This window comes from Dicentrarchus labrax, unplaced genomic scaffold (assembly GCF_905237075.1).
Source record: "Dicentrarchus labrax unplaced genomic scaffold, dlabrax2021, whole genome shotgun sequence".
In the NCBI taxonomy this organism is placed as follows: domain Eukaryota; kingdom Metazoa; phylum Chordata; class Actinopteri; family Moronidae; genus Dicentrarchus; species Dicentrarchus labrax.
The window spans coordinates 6,113,637-6,130,856 of NW_026136717.1; the positions used below are offsets into that span (position 1 = coordinate 6,113,637).

A 17,220-nucleotide genomic window follows, 5' to 3' on the forward strand; every position below is an offset into this window, starting at 1 on the left:
GAGACTGAAGTCAGCTGGAAGAAGCTTTTATGGCATGATGAGACTGGCACTGAGATTTTTAGGCATCAGACCAAACACCACGATGTTTGGCACATCATAATAAATGTACCATTCCCAGTGTGAAGCATGAAGGTGGCAGTGTCATGCTGTGGAGACGCTTCTCTGCCTCAGACCCTGAAAGGCTTGTGAGCGGGGCTGGATTACCACCCGATCAAAGTGGCCAGGTTTACTGCATCCAGCTCTTCCAAGCTTTTTTTCTGGAGCTTTCAACCATATCACAAGTCTTCATCAGTGGGTGGAGTTTGTTGAAAAGGGAGCTCAGTAGCTGTAACAGTTTCCTAACATTTTATTCAATAACCCTATTTGCATATGAAGACCATATTATATGGTCAAAAGCACAAAAACAAATCTAGCAAGTGTACCTTAAGTTTGGGATCATTTTGTTAAACTACATTTGCAAGGTCACTTGCAATGTTTGCCCCCAATCCTGCGATAGATGAATCCAGCCATGCTTGTGAGGGTAGATGGAAAAAATTTATGTAGAAAAATACGAAATACTGGGTGAATACTTGTAAACAAGTACTTTGTATGCTATATTTGTTATTCATTTAGACTGACTTTTTAGAGATCTTTACTCACTTTGAAATTGACCGTCAAAGTCACATTAAATCTAATGTAAAAAAAATAATGTAAAGAACAGACAAGCACTGTTCACACACACATAGCGAGAGGACTGAATGGCTTTCTCTGAATAGCCTTGAAAGTTATGGTAAAGGACATTGAGGCAGACACAAGTGTCTCCCTTTATCTCACTTTCCATTTCTCCCTCTCTCATGTGCTCACACATTAAATGTGGTCTGCCAGAGCAGAACATCGCGATCCAATTGGATTTTAACACAGAGGTGCGTGCTGGCAGGAAACAGCTTCCACACATCTGAATGTCAGCTACAGAGGAGAAGAATAAATACCGCTAAAATAAGACTCCTAGGTGTGAAACTGGTTGAAATTTGCAGCTCACAACTTCTCAGAGAATCACATGATTTCCCCCTCAAGAATTTAACAAGTAAATTTGATGATGCCACTTCAAATATGCATCCAACAGTGCGGAACACCCTGTAACTTTCAGTCAGGTGTCTCCCATAAAGTTGTGAGTCAGCGATATGTGACTGGGTGTTGGAGTTTTTCTGTGCTGTGATTGCTTGGTCCCGGAGCAGCAGAATGCTTCCCAATAGCTACTTAATTCTAATAAGGGTTTTATGAGTCGTGATCAAGAGCTCATTGGCAACGTGTTCAGTCAATAGCGCATTCTCTTCTGAGCAGAGCCTCGGCTTATGTGCAGACCCCAGCAAATTGACCCAGAGATTTATACAGCTATTTTCTAAAGGTCCCCATTCGTGGGCCTACAGTCAGGAAGGCGAATTAGTGTTTCAATGGATTTCACTTTGAATTTGAATGCGGAGTGGTTGGAACACGGCCCTGGCTAAGGGGAGGCCATGGGTAATGAACTCTTTTGTGTTCTGCCACTTAAAGGATCAAACGCTTGAGGCTGTGAAGACATTCAGCACTGCAAGAGGAATGATTTCTTTTGGCTGCTATAGGTAGTGAATCCTATGGGTTTATCCACCCTTTACTGAAAACCACACAGCGAGGACCCCTGTCGAACTGGCACTGGCTCCATTGTGATTGGCTTGCATTTCGATATTCCAAAAGCTGTAAATCCACCCAGGATGCATTGATACAAATACGTGTACCCAAATCAGTCCCGGAGGTGGTCTGCAGAGTACTGTATAGGTAGTACAAACTTTCTTCTGTCCTCATATGAGACTACAATGGAAGAAATGTAAATGAACAATAATGAACAGACAAGAAGTCTTTCGAAAATGGATATAACATACTGCATATCTATATGATCAGAGAAATACAACACTTAAACAATCCGATATCCACAGCAGATCCTTCCACAGTAATACCAAATTGTAAAACTTAATCTACCTTTTAACATGCTCATATTTAGCAGGTATTTTTTTTTACTGTTTTTACTATTTTTATTTCACTTAGAGTGTCAGCATGCTACCATTTCCCAAGAAGCACTGAACACAAACTTTTGCAATTATCGAGTCAGCTATCTGTGGACATTACCACCCCTAGAGCCAGTATGCAGAATGGCCTCTTTCAGGCTTAGATATATATATATATATGTATGTATTACATTAGTGGATTACCATGAAAGTAGCATTTTAATGTTGTACATGGCCTATTAGAATAGAATAGAAAATACTTTATTTATTCCTGAAGGGAAATTATAAAGTCATAGCAGCTGAGTTAATAGTCAATTATTATTAAAAAGTCTTATTGCACTCGGAAGGAACCATCTCCTGTATCGTTCCTTCTTGCAGCGGGGATGAATGAGTCTGTTGCTGAAGCTGCTCTTTAGCTTGTCCAGTGTTGTGCTGAGGAGGTGGGAGGGATTGTCTATGATTGCCAGCAGTTTTGCCAGCATCCTCTCCTCCACCACCTCCTCCAGGGTGGCAAGCTTCAAGCCAACGGACTCGGCTTTCTTGATGAGTTTATTCAGTCTGTTGGTGTCCTTTGCTTAAGCTGCTCTATACACTGTTAGGCCATTTAAAATGATAATATAAGTCAATGCAGTGGAGCTGTCTATCTGCAGTGAATTCCTACATATTGAGTAGCTTGTGAGAAAAAATCTTTTTGTGTATTGGTTTGAGACTTTAAGAGAAAGTGCTAATATGGATATTCATTAATAAGGCAACCAACAATGTGTAAGAAAAAGTATTTATTTGATTTTAAATCCTTCATGTTTCTTTCTTTATTTTTACTATATTTGCCATACCTACGCTGTATAAATATACAGAAATATAAACTGTATTTATTGCAGTCGGGGAAAATATAGTAAAAATAAAGAAACAAGATATACTACTGTATCATTCACAGTCACAAACCTATGTATAGCGCTGGGAATTTCTATTAGCTCATTAGTGATTTTCTGCCCCAGCACAGAATTGACATGCCATTGAAAATGTCAGATCAACAAATTGTACATGCGTGACATACTGAATTAATTTGCTATTCCATTTCAACTCAAACAAAAACAGTCAAAGGGCACCAGTCTGACACAGACAGCAATGGTAGAAAAGCGATAATCCTGTTGTGACCTTATCTTCTGCTGACACCCACAACCCAGGACAGGGAGCGGTTAGATTTGTGGCATAACTCAGCACTTCGGCCAACTCTCACAACTCTCTCCAGTTCATCCATTAACAGTCTGACAGTTTAGTGTCACACGGTGGCCCTGTGGACGGGTTGTGAGCTGTTGCAGTTCAGAGAATGATGGCCAGCCAGCCAACGATCATAGCTACGCCCCCCATGGGAGCCACTTTGCGTAGGCCAGGGTCCCCTGTCAGGGCCTGGTGGTACAGAGAGCCACAGAACATCCCCATGCCTGCTATCAGGAGGGTCCCAGCCTGTGTAGAGGGGAGATAAGGGAGACACATTGGGTGTCATGCACACTGTGTGTTGAGATGCTTTCAGATCATACACAAATTTCTCAAAACAAGATTTAAATATAACTCTATGGATGCAAACTGAAAATACACAGCCTGTAACCAGTCACATAACATGGTTAAACAGTTGCAGATGACAGTGTATTGGGGGATGGTGAACAACCCTGTCCAAATATTTTTGCCATTAGGGCCAAATGCTTCGTTCCGCTGTGGTTGCAAACCACCATTGTATCTCTGATAACATGCCAAATTCAGTTCTGTTTGGAGCACAGCAAACAATTTTAGTCCAAGGTGCCTCCACAGCCCTCTCAAATGAGCTGAAATACCCCTTTAATGACACCCTTAACCATGTTCCAAAGGTAGCAGGGTTTTTTTTTATTATTTACTTCAAGCTGGAGGTTATTTAACAGTGTTAAAAAGTGCCAGAAGAATCTATTTTGACGTGCTAACTAGTTTTCACTCCATCTCAAAAGCAGCAGGTGGTGTTCAGGTGTTACAGACTACTAAAGCTGGTGGAGGTGTGTCCTGTGTAGTCAGCCTGTTGAAGCTGGTAGTTGATTTGTTATTGTTAAAACACATACACTAAACATAAGACTCACACCAAATTGCAAAATCCTTTCTATGCATTGATTATGCTCCTAAACAAAAATATGTGGGAATACATATTTTTCTTCAAATTCCAATTAGCTGAGCTGTTTTGCACACATCCCTTGGCTACTGTGGAAGTGTCCCTAGTTGGAGTCCAGCTCAAATTGTCTTCTCCAAAAGCTCCTAGTAGATGTGACATCCAAGAGATGCTGATTGGCTTGGCCACACATACTGTAGATCACACCTAATCTGGCACGCGTCTCCTTTTCATGCAGTTTGTTGATTTTATATTCGGTGGTAATGAATTTTTAAATAGCCTTTACGCTGCACATACTTGGCAGTGCAGGTTTTGCATATGCTAGAAATTCTATTAGTCACAATGTGATAAAACCACAGAAACTAAAATTTCACTGCCCCATTGCCAGCTGTTAGCAACTGGTTTGTTTAAAAAAAAAAAAAAAAAAAGCCTCCTCTGTAATTATGGCCTAGAGGAATACTGCTGTTCTGAGAGAGGACACACTGACACTATCACACTAGTTCAATTTTAAAGAACACTCGAGTGCATCCAGCCCTGAGAGTCGGTATTAGGCTCCCATACTCACCACAGCAGGTTTGCCAGAGTGGGCAGCCCCCAGCAGGGCCAGGCTGTGGTAGAAATGGTACTTGTTGGCGGTTTCAAATAGCTGGAGAGGCAGACACACAGAGACAGAGCTTTCAGGAAATTCTTCACTTAGTGTATCAAAGATTTTCTGGTACAGCATGATGAGGGCTACCGCTGTACAGATGGACTACAAATGATATTTAATGAGTCAGTAGCGTAAACGCGGAATGGGTTACCATTTTCATCAATCAGGCACAATAATGGATAGTGTCTTTATCCTTACAGAGATATTAAAAACCTTTTTCCTGTCTTTTGACATCAGGAAGTCAACAAGTATGAAGAAAGAAAAAATCTCACAAGCAAAACACACTGCTGCAAAAACTCTGGAATTGAGCACTAATCTAAAACTGCATAATCAAGACCATGATCTCCGACAAGATCACTGAAGTAGAAACTGTGTTAGGAGACTGCGGCAGCGATCAACTGGAAAGTTTTTAATAACTTTTAATAGCCCAACTTGCTATTCACAGTGATGTTTACATACCACTCTCTGGTAGTCATCAGGGTCGCTGTTTTTGAAACCTAAAACAAGAAATATGAAGAAAAATTACATAATGCAGTTAAATTACATATTTAATGTTCACTATATTCTAACATTCTGAACAAAAAACAACCAATCAGAGCTGAGAAAGATAGTTGATTGTTGAGTCTCATCACCAGGCTGTCAAATACAGACACTTTGGGACCCTGGGAAGGAGACTGAACAATCAACTATCTTAAAGCATTTACCCAAAGCATCCCTACATGTTTCTTGGCTCTGATTGGTTGTTTTTGTCCAGCACCGGTGCTTTTTTGCAAATGCTATTAGGAGTGCTAGAACAAGCCAGAGGAACAGATTATCTGTCTCGTGTACTACTGTACAATTTCAGCAAATATAACCAAAAGTTATTTTTTATAAAAGTTCCCTACTGCAGCTTTAATGGCAATAAGCAGACTACCTTTTAAGGTTCCCTTAAGTTCCCCACACACTCTTTTGATAATGATTTCTTTATGGATCACAGACCCCCTAATGTCATGAAGCTTCGTGTCAATGTAGACTTTTGAACACTGGCAGAAGTGACTGACAGCAGGGGGTTTGTGCATTCTCTCCTGTTGTCAGCCATAGTGCAGTGTATAATTATATTACTGTCTCTCCATATAGATAGCAGGGTCGGTGCAGCCTTAATATGAGAAAGCATACTGTCTCAAAGACCCGCTGTAAAAGTTACCAAAAAACAGCATCACTGCCACAGCGACAGTGTATTATACCACCAACTTGCACTACTGACTTGAATAAGCATTCTTCGGCCATGACACTCAGTGGAGGCGGGTCACCTTCATTACACAATTTATTTGACTACAATAACACGCTGCTAGGGGTCTCGTTTAGCTGCCGATTTAAACATTAGCCTATTAAATATTAGCAGCAGATATTTGCTCTTCTTTTAGAGTCATACAGTCGCGTCGATAAAGAAGACAACCTTAAATTGTCATCTTTTTGAACGGAGGCTGGCGTTAAGCGTTGACATGACAGCCTTCCCTGACTGTGTTTTACCGTCCGGCCCGGTGGAGATACTCGTGCATGAGTACGGAGTGTAAGCTAATGTAGAGTCCCTACCGTGAGCCCCGTATGCCCCGGCTGCCACCGCTGAAGCCCCCGACAGAGCGGCTAACCTTCGGACAATAACAGAAGCGCTCATGTTGAGTGGCTGTGTGCGTATCCGACAACAAGCGGAAGACTGACGGCGATGCTGCCTTCACGGTCTTTTTGTGAACTCCTACTTTTAAAGTCCAGCGGTACTGATAGTAGCTTTCCTCGTGAGGCTAAATATAGATAACAAAAAAACCTTACAACTAATATAGTACATGGTCAAAAAATAAAATAAATAGGTAGTATCTGAACGCACAAATAATTTACAAATTGACATGGGTAAAGAATAATATGACACATCACATTCACATCGACAGTATAAGCTTTTTTTAGTCGTCCATACGTTGCCCTAATTACGACATTCCACTCAGTCCGTGAAGGCAGCGCCACCGGGAGATGAAACTGCACTCAACCCAGGGCTCCCGGCTGCCAAGCACGCTCGTAATCCGTTTGGAGGCTCGAACCAAAATGGCGAATGCCGTGCTACAGTTTCAGCCCACGGGGCAAATTTCATAACTCCTCCAAACAGATCTGACACTGACATGACACTCCAGCAGGCATTGTAATGCCTCTAGGCTCCGTTCTCAGGCTATGTATATGCGAGTGTAGGGGTTTTATACTCCTATGGCTGTTCAGTTGTGACTTTCAAAGCTCTAATGTAGGACTATTAGAAGACACTGTGCAACCAGGGCAAAGTAAAAAAAAAAGCACTTTAGCAGAAAATAGGCTACACACTGCCCTCCACTTCACAAATGGAAAATAAAATCAAAGTCATTTTTATTTTTTTTTACCTCTGCTTTGTTTAAGACCTCACATCTGAAATGCATTATTCATGGCCGGGCTGAATTATACTATTGTGCTGCTTTTGTATGAATAATTAATTTTCTTCACAGAGGGGTTGCTTGGCTTTAGAAAGGGCTCTATTTGTGCTGCCCTTTTTTTAAGCATCACCGTATGCACCCAAATTGCCACATAACACTGAATAATAGGCTCAGCGGTGCGGCGGGTGCATTAGTGTGAGGCGCTTGGCAATTTGTCCGTCACTGCAATTTGGGAAACGCTGGTGAATTTCTCTGCTTTAGTGAATTACTCCTAATGTTTGATGTGTTTTTGAGGTGTTGGGGACTAATGCTGTTGTTACCCTTTGATGAAAATGCACCAATCCCTGCAGAGAGCCCACCAACAGGGGGTGCTGTATTGCCTTCTCATCTACCAAAGTTCACCCAAAGACGGAGTGTGTGTGTGTGCGTGTTTATGTGTGTGTGCATGGAGGGGGCAGGGGGACTTCTTCCAATTATCATATTGAAATTACACAGGGTCACACTGCATTACTGGAGAGTCGCTAAACCGCAGTTTTCGGCGAGCCTCGTCCTTAGCTGACTTTGACACAGCATTAACACAATGCATACAATTAACACATTTTAATGACCATGTAGCTGATTAAAAATAAGCCTTATGAGTCACAAGCCTTCATCATCAACTGTGAGCTGGACCTGTAGCCCGTGCGGTGTGTTTGTGCGCGAGCTCGTGAGCTTTGACACAAGCCCGCCTCCGTATGTACTCGGGCACACGTGGACTTCAATTTAGCATGATTTGCAGCGTGGCCTCACTTACTCTGCACAGAATCCGCACACACACACACACACACACACACACACACACACACACATAAAGGCAGGTCATTTTCATTCTGGCCCATGGCAGATGGGACAGCAAGGACAACAATGAAGTATGGCTTTACATCTTGTTTTCACAGACAAGCAGCAAATTATCTCTAAGTCCCAGCAGCCGTGTCGCTGTGAGGTTCCTCCAAGAGCCGACATCCATCTCACTTCAGCCAGCCCGCCTGCCCGTGCTCTCCCTTCTTCTCTGGCGACTTGCTCTGCTCTCCGCCAAACCTTGGCGTGTTTGAGTAGAAGCATGTGCATGTTAGGTGTCTGATCTCCTCAGATTGTTTGCCCCCGGCCTGTCTTGTCGCGACCGAGCTGCCGGCCGAGAAAACGTTTGTCTCCCTCGAAGACAGTCAAGAGCACGACAAGCAAAAACATTTACTCGCCCTAAACGAGGATATCGGGGGAGAGCTTTTTCCACAAATGGGAACTGGTTGTGCTTGTCATGCAACCTATACATTTACATGACAGCTGCTGTTGCCTAGCGCTTTGTTTCGTCCTGGTGCAACCCTTTTTGCAGGAGCTCGGTGTGACAACGACAAAGAAAGCTGCTTCCACACTGCAAAAACAAGGGCCGCTTCCTTGCCTTCCATTTCCCCATTTAGTGTATGCACATCTTGAATCTCACTTTTCTTTCAACTTAATGTACCGCCATGGGTTGTTTTGAAAATCCAATTTCCTATTCTTGTTAGCTATATTGTTAGTATTGTATATCTGATGGCGATGCATCTTTGTTCTGCAAGGGGAATTTAAATGCAAGGCAAATAAAGTGGAAACAGCCCATCTTGTGGAAATAAAAACAAAGATCCTGCTTTGCTTTTAGTTAGCAGGTAACAAGACAGATGGAAACACCACAGCGAGACCTCAAATGTGTCATTATTTGAAGAAATAAGCAGCAGTGTGAATGACGCTTTGAAGAACGGGGATCTCACAAGGTCGTGCTGTTTGCAGATGTCAGAAGTTTCCTCCATCTTCTCCACTCACTGTGAGTTCCACGTGTCTCAGAGTCCAAATACAGCAGGGAAACGGCAAGAAAATCAAAAGCAGGACAGCTCCGTCCTGTAAGCAATGAAATATCCTTTGTGCGTGCCAAAAGCTTTGCCTGCTGGGTGGCGTGCTCACTCCCCCCGCCAATACCAAGATTTAAAAAAGAACCCAACATTTCTGAGCTTCTCCATTAACCTTGATGTGTTTTGACGGTTGCAGCCCTTCACTGTCTTCGGCTCGCTTTTGAGAAGCCGCAACCGCAGCCAATTATCTATCTGTTGGGGCGCTTTCATGTCTCTGAGATGTTTAGTCACAAATGTACATATTGTGCCCCAGTGTCACAGCTTTTCATGCTTCAGCTCTGTCACTCGTCCATGTCATTACATCCCTTTCAGCAAAGAGGAGAGAGAGAGAGAGAGAGAGAGAGAGAGAGAGAGAGAGAAGGGAGGCTGAGAGAGATAGAAGAGACGGGCCTGTCGAGTGACATTTTGTCTGGCTGTCCAGGCTATTGTGTGCTTGGGGAGACAACACCAGTCACTGCCATTACACTGGCTGGCGGAGCGGTGCACACACACACACACACACACACACACACACACACACACACACACACACACACACACACATGCACTGGACCAAAACAGCCTCAGGTACACACACACACACACACACACACACACACACACACACACACACACACACACACACAATAATATTTGTCTCCATTCTCATGTCAACACTGAAAAATATTGTTCTGAGGATGTTTTCAGCAAAACAGTTCAATTTCCCTTCTTTTGTTGATAGCGTGACAGGTTGTTCCTGATACGGAGCCGACTATGTGCGCAGCTCCAAACAAAGCAATCAAAGCACATTCAGACTTGTTATTAATCCACTGAGTGGTATTCATAGTAAGTCACTCTCTCTTCTTAATGTCAGGATGTTTGTCCCCAGTATTTATGCACGCACAAAAACAAACACTCAGGCATGCAGGAGCATAACATTTCAAATATGCACACACACACACACACACACACACACACAAAGTTGCGGTTACAGCAGGCTCCCCACACCGAGCGAGCATAATTAGCACACTCGTTAAGCTCATCTGCATCTCTCTTCAAAGGAGATCGATGCAAATGGATAGGATTTAGCCACTGGCAGCAATTAGGCCAAAAAAATATCTTAGCTGGAGAAACTCGGTTACAGCGAGGCAAAGTCGGTTTTCATCGCCGGAAATAAATGCATTTTCTTCTGCCCCTGCACTGAGCGCATAATGGAATCCAAAAGGAACCGTTTCATTTACTCTCATGTCAAATCAAGTTCTGTTTAATCACGTTCAGTACCACCAGCCCCTTCTGGTTATCACATAATCCTGGGCTTTAAGGGAGAGTGAAGTTTCATTAGGAAAATGCTACACCGTCACCAATTTATTCTACTAACAAGTGCTGGATGCAGCCAAGTCCTGATCCTCTGTGCCATAGAGCTCCATTATTGTCCAAATGCTATTAAAAACACAGAAATGAGCCACACCGCTGCACTGGGTGACATGTTTCTTCATTACCACGAACACACACACTGGAGTTTATTTTGACTCAATCACACATACACTGTCCTGCTTCTGTAAATACTAACTACTGTAGCACAAAAATATGTATTAATCCACAGCTGAAAATAGTCCCCAACAAATGCAATATTTGATCCTGTGAGTAACATTTGCTAAACACTGGGAAATGACTGAGCAGTTTTTAAAAACAGAAAGTAGATCACCTTTTAAAGATTTATGTCTCCAGTACAAACGAATGGGCTTGGTTTGGTGTCCGGTCCAACACCATCAAAGTCTCTGTATCAAATTTCATGGCAATCCATCCAATACTTGTTAAGATATTGGTCAGTCTGGATCAAAGTGGCGGCCTGACCGACAGGCCGACATTACCCTGGAGCCATATGTAGCTAGCATGACCAAAAAATATAAAGTTGACAAAATAATGCCTCCACAAGGTCTATTCAGCTTGATGATAATGGTACACCACCATCTTCCTCAGCAAATGGAGCTGCCCAGCTGTCATGGAATTCTAGATGTTAAAATTAATATTCCTCTGGGCACTTTAACCCTTGTGTTTATACGACACAGACGTTTCTTTTTTTATAATTGGTGGGAAATGTTTGGTAGAAATTACAGTAATAATTACAAAATCAATTTTCCTTTTTCAAATTTTCTAATTTCTTTATTTTCATCTGACTGGAGTAAAACCCAGTATTGGAAAAGAAATATTGAAATTGCAAACCTCCCCTTTCAACAATTTGGGCTTGCACATCTGGTGAAGCTGATCCCAAAACACTGCAATTATGCCAAGTAAAGAATATTCAATATTTTTGAGGTTCTATGGTCTATGTCTGGAAAGATATTTTTCACCAAAAAGTCGATCAGAGACAAAGTAATGTGCGGTGTGTTATTCTGCATAATAACAATGCTGTGGTTTGAAGTCAGTTAGACCCCAAACAGGTCAAACTCCACAATAAACCACTTACAAATAAACTGTTACTATTTTCCAATAATAATCATAAAAAACTTATTTGGGATTTGGAAGGGACCATGACATCTGAAATATGAAGTCCCTCCAACAACAATCAGAAATAAAGAGTAATAAATCCATTATATTTGATTTTATTATTTTACACCTGGAGTTTCTGAGACCCCAAACAGAAGTGGTGCATAATTTTCTGTAGTGGACTCACATGTCATCAGTTCAAAAACTGCTCCGGTTCCTCCAGGAAGAACTTCAGAGCAGTGTCCACCACCTTTGGTACCAGGGGCGCAGTGCTCTGTTCAAGCTCCAAGAGCAGTGCTGGCTCTGTGTCCCCTGCAGAGAGTGGGCGGCTGGTGATCTGAATGCCACCAAAGAGTCTGAGCAGCGTGGTGTGCAGAGATGGAAGGAAGGTTCGAACCTCCTCCTCTGCTTCTGGACGGACGACTGAGACAAACACCTGAAGGCCCTCCAGTGTGACCTTTCAGCTGCTCTTCTTCGTCCAGCTCATCCAGGAGCTCTTCTTCAATCTGACTGAAACAGAGCCTCGCTGTGGTCCAGGTCTGTCAACATTATTGTAGTTAGTCTCAACAGGAAGATAATGTAGCTGATAGTAGACTCACTTTCCATCAAACAATACAGTTAATATTTAAATATCCCTCTAAAGTCTGAAGATCCTCTATATTTGACTCACCAGTTCAGCCATGAACAGATGATCAATCCCTGTCCTCCTAATTATTTCCTGAAACCTGTAAAAATAAAACGACTGTGTTATCTAATGTCTACAACTTTTACTCATTTATAAAAGGCTCTAATGTAATATGTCAGTTTTTCTCATCTCCTGGAAGAGTGAGTCAAATTGATCATTGATTGGACTCATACAATCAATGATCAATTTGACTCCTCCAGGAAGCTTCTTCCTGTCAGCAGCCACGTCTTCATGTGTCTGACGGATAAATAATCAGGAACTTGATCCTGCTGCTTTACATCTAGACTATATTCAACATATTTCATACCATAAACTGCAGAGCCTCCACTCATTATAGACAAGAAGTTGGAAATGATAGAGAGCTGGATTAATGTATTGTTCTTTTTGTTGACAGTGAGACAAGTATAATGTCAGACTTATCGTTTAAATGTTTGCCATGTTTGTAACATGTGTATTTTAATGGTACTGTGTTAAGGGACTATAGGTGTATCGTTGTATGTATTAACCCAACCATGTATTTATTCACTTACTTTTATTATGCAATAAGGTGGATACGAAACAAGCAGAGACAAATACAGGAACACATAAACAGTCAAAAGAGATTATAAAAAGTAAGACAATAAACATAATTAGCCCAATTAAAACAAATCACATATATACGCAGCCCCTTTGGGGACATTGGGGAGGGGGGAAAAAATAGATGGGTGAAAAGGGAAAAAAATACTTCTGCGTCCCCCTGAGAAACCTACAGAGGGGAGAGAAAAATATATGGAGGAGAAAAAAAATCCATGGGTAAAAAAAACAAAGAGGATACTTTGCACAAGGGGACAATCTCGGAGGAGCTCCCTGGCATACATCATCGGCAACCGTGAAGTTGTCCAGGATACTGCAGTTGGTCACGAATGAAATTAATTAGGTCTGCTAAGCTTGGATACGTTTTCTGTTGATTATCTGTGAATAAAATTATAAAAGTTGTGTGTTTTTTTTTTTAAAGAACTCAGTGAGGCCCAGCCCCCAGAAACACTCCGCTCCAGTGTGTCACAGTCTGTTCCCTGTTAGATAGTGTTTCCAGTAGCGGCACATCAGCCCCAAGGAACAGTCCAACCTCCGTTGCTCAGGGTTTACTGTTTAATCAAATGACATGTGAAGCAAGATGACCTGGAAGTTCTTCCAGTCAAAATATTTCTCAGGGGAATGCAAAAGTTATTTTTTTTCATTCATCATCATTTTCACCTTTGTATTTTTCTCCCCCAATGTCTCCCAACAGGCTCCATAGATATATTTTGAATATAATTATCGAACAAATCTTCTCAAAAGAGTAAATAAACATTGTAGGTGAAGTGTGGGGGCCATGGAATCGTGTTGATTTTGATCAACGTGGCTGAAATCAAGTGTTTCCTCTCCCTCTGTCCTTGGCGTTTTCCACCATTACTCCCATCTACCTGCTTTATATTTGCATGAGAGCCAGAAAGCGAGATGCAGAGAGACAGAGAGGGAGCGTATTAGCCGGCGAGCATCTTAATCAAAGCTGTCACACAACATGTACACCAGTCACATCCGGGCTTCAGCCCGGGGGCTGCTGCGGCTCAGGTCATCCATCTCATTCACTTTACCTTGCTTATTCCTCCCGTCTTCTGGCTCCATCAGTCTGTTTTCACACCTCTAATGAGTCCCCTTCTGAATGCTTGTTTTTCCACAATAACACCTGAATTTCCATGGTACCGCACTGATGGACATGCAGACGCCAGGAGCTAAATTCAAGGCTGAGAGTATAGGGATGGATGTCTGCGTCTGTAAGTTCAACATTATGCGGTTTTTAATATTCTGATGAGGCACATGTTGGCTATAAAAGGTGATCAGCATCCCTCCCAACCTGATTTCCATCAGACGAGTTAATTAGCACAGGAGTGTGGCTTGGCTTTTTGGAGACATCTGATACGGAAGAAGGAGACAGGTTATTGGAGGTTAAGCCTTGCTGTCCAGCTCCCCAGTGGACAACCAGAATTAGCAGAGAAAAATGTAGATGGTGGTACCAGGGCTTCTGTAACAAACTTTTCTTGGTTTGGAAGAAAAGACAGAGCAAAGAGGGGTGGAAGAGAAAACCTCTGCAGCAGCTTCACGGCAGGATTTTTCATAACTCTGGGCTCATTAGTCATGTACCTGGAGAGAAGTTGGAGATGGGAAGCAGGAAGCTGAACCAAAGAGAAGATGTGTTTTATTTGTACTTTACTCAAAGAAAAGTATCAGGGCAACATTTTCACAATGGACTGTCTTCATACATCCGTGAACCTGCTCCATGGGCGCTGCTCTGCTTAGCCGGCATAATGGAGGCCAAAATGAAACCTTTTTTATATTTCCAGCACAGTTTCATCACGTGCTGGAGACATACATCCAAACAAACGCTCTGCTACACCTCCAGCCATCCACATGGTTCATTTTAATAGCCCTACACATGTTTTACTCCTGAAGAATATTCTGTTTTTTGTCTTCATTTTCCATTTTCTAAAAAACTCACCTTAAAATGAGTGCACCCACTGTCTGCCTTAACTATAAAGTTAATCTGTATGCAGCTTTCACAGTGAGGTTATTTTTTACTGCTGTTATCTATAATTGCAGAAAGGACATAATTACCTTTTGCCAAGTTTGGCACGGAAGACAGACAAATACTTTGAAAGTAATATTTTCAGAGTTGCACAAAAGTGTGTGAGTTTGGAGAATATTCTATTAAAATCAGAAAAAAATGTCACTCTGTGTTACTATGAACACCTGGGGTGGCAGGTATTGACAATTTAAAAATAAAAGAGTTAAGCAATCAATCACATTGTTAGATGTGTATCTGTGTTTTCACTGTTGCTACAGATTTTTCAGCACATTTTGTAGATTTTTTAAACCTTTTTTCTAATCTTTCTTTTTCCTAGAGTTTACCTACAGCAAATGTAAAAGCTTTTATGAACTACATACATTTAAGTCTAGACCAGTGGTTCTCAAACTCTTTCTGTCATGTCCTACTTTGGAAGCATAAGTAAATTTCATGGCCCCCTTTCTCCTTGTAAACCAATTTAAAGGGTCGGTTCAGCCAGATTACAAAAATAAATTATTTGCTTCTGAGCTGCAGTGGTATCTAGCTATGCAGATGGGTTTGGTTTTATTTGCTCAGGTTTTGAGATATCTCTATGTCTCTGAGATTTCTGCCTCCACCCCAGTAAAATGGAGGTGAATGGAATTTGTGGATTGAAAAAATTTCTTTTTTTTGGGTTACACCTGGTTTCTCTGGATAACTTGCACTTCCTTCAGTAAAAATAGTCTTTTGAAGTTTACTGTGAGAAAGATGTGAGCTGAAACATTTGTTCTTGTTACTGTTACTGCATTACAAAAGAACACATATACAGCAAATGTGGACTTCTAGTTCTAGACTAGTAAATTACTTTGAGTGTGAACCAGTTGACCTTCAGTTGGAATTATTTAGCTGTTTTTTAAAAGACCAGTTTGTAAGAATAAGTGGCATCTAGCAGTGAAGCTGCAAATTGCAACTAACTGAGTCCTGTACGCGTCAGTATTTGACAACCTGGGAATGTGTGTGTGAAGTGTGTAGGAGAAACTACGGTACACAAAAGGCCCCATCTACAGCCAGTGTTTGGTTTATCCATTCTGGGCTACTGTAGAAACATGGCGGTTCAACATGGCGGACTCCATGAATGAATATAGGAATCACTATATTCAGTGGATTGTAGACTAATGAAGACATATCTATGAATATTATGTTCTATTTCTGCCAAAAGAACCTCCTAAATGTTACACACTGGACCTTTAAGGCACCAGGAAAACAATCATGAATGTGGTGATTCTTCATTATCACTCTGGATATCCACAGACCTCATTGAGAACCATTTTCATTGGAACAACGTCCATATGAAAATGCCACATGGCCACTTGGGTAATTGGAACAAGCTGAAAACACAACATAAAGTTATTACAGTGAACATATTATGAAACAGTTTGTATACATCCAGCAGACACAGAGCAACATTAGTAGTGTTTTCCACTAAGTTTTCTGCTGCTGAAAATTAGTTTTACTTATTATTATATTATTATATATATTTCACTTATTGTTTGGGGCAACAAAGAACATGAGAGCTTTGAGACTGAAGTCTGAGGGCTTTAAAACCAAAATAATGAGCTGAAAGAATCCAAAAGAACTGAGAACTGAGAGGAACTGCACAGCTGAGTGATCGTTCTCTGTAAGGTTGTCAGTATTCGACAGAAGCCTTTCATGTAGTCTGATCCAGTATTTGATCCATCGGTATATAAAAATATTGATTTGTGCAGCTTCCAACTTTCTTAGTAAGGTATGCCCCTCCTGAAAAAGTCTACTTTTGTATTTCCTTACATCTACACCCTTTTTAATGAACTAGCTACTGCTGCATCCCTCTATGTCTGTTACAAATGCACAAAGTAATCTGTCAGCCATTATTCCCTGTTGTACAAATTGCATGTAGTATTATCTTTGTGCTTTCTATTTGTTTAATTCTTATCCAAATCCTCCTCTCTGCTGCTGCAACAAGCCCAGTTTCCCCACGGGGACCATTAAGGTTTCATCTAATCACCTAATCTAATAATGCTGAAAAGTTCAAGTGTTCTACAAATTGCAAGCAAACTATTGCTTTAAGCTGAACGTCATCCATCTGGAACAATGATGTTGCTCGTGATAGAGTCGTTGAGATGTCTGTCATTTGGATACTCTTCCCAGAGGAGCCACTTTCCACTTTCATTATGTTGATTTAGCTCTGCTTCTTATGCGGTCTCTCCATTTCCGAATGCTTTGCTCACAAGGCAGCAAGTTGCGACAAAGACAAAAAGACAGTGGAAGAATTAAAAACATCACATACAAACAATTACAGTCAGCAAAATGTCAGGCCAAGGCTGCCTAAT

At 41.5% G+C, this 17,220-nt stretch overlaps 1 protein-coding gene across 1 annotated transcript; it reads right to left on the reverse strand.

The window, feature by feature from the left end:
• Window positions 1-2,779: 2,779 nt before the first annotated feature.
• On the reverse strand, window positions 2,780-6,526 carry tmem256 (transmembrane protein 256). Its single transcript, XM_051428742.1, has 4 exons — window positions 6,368-6,526; window positions 5,255-5,292; window positions 4,712-4,792; window positions 2,780-3,482 (listed from the first exon to the last, which is right to left on the reverse strand). Exons 1-4 carry the CDS (start codon window positions 6,447-6,449, stop codon window positions 3,339-3,341), a joined length of 345 nt encoding a protein of 114 aa, XP_051284702.1. The 5' UTR covers window positions 6,450-6,526; the 3' UTR covers window positions 2,780-3,338.
• Window positions 6,527-17,220: the final 10,694 nt, after the last annotated feature.

Coding starts and splice junctions, on each gene's coding strand:
- tmem256 (XM_051428742.1), bottom strand. CDS start 6,449: ATGAGCGCTTCTGTTATTGTCCGAAGGTTAGCCGCTCTGTCGGGGGCT. Junction 4,793..5,254: donor CTGATGACTACCAGAGAGTG/GTATGTAAACAT, acceptor CTGCCTCTCCAG/CTATTTGAAACCGCCAACAA. Junction 3,483..4,711: donor ACTCTGGCAAACCTGCTGTG/GTGAGTATGGGA, acceptor CCCTCTACACAG/GCTGGGACCCTCCTGATAGC.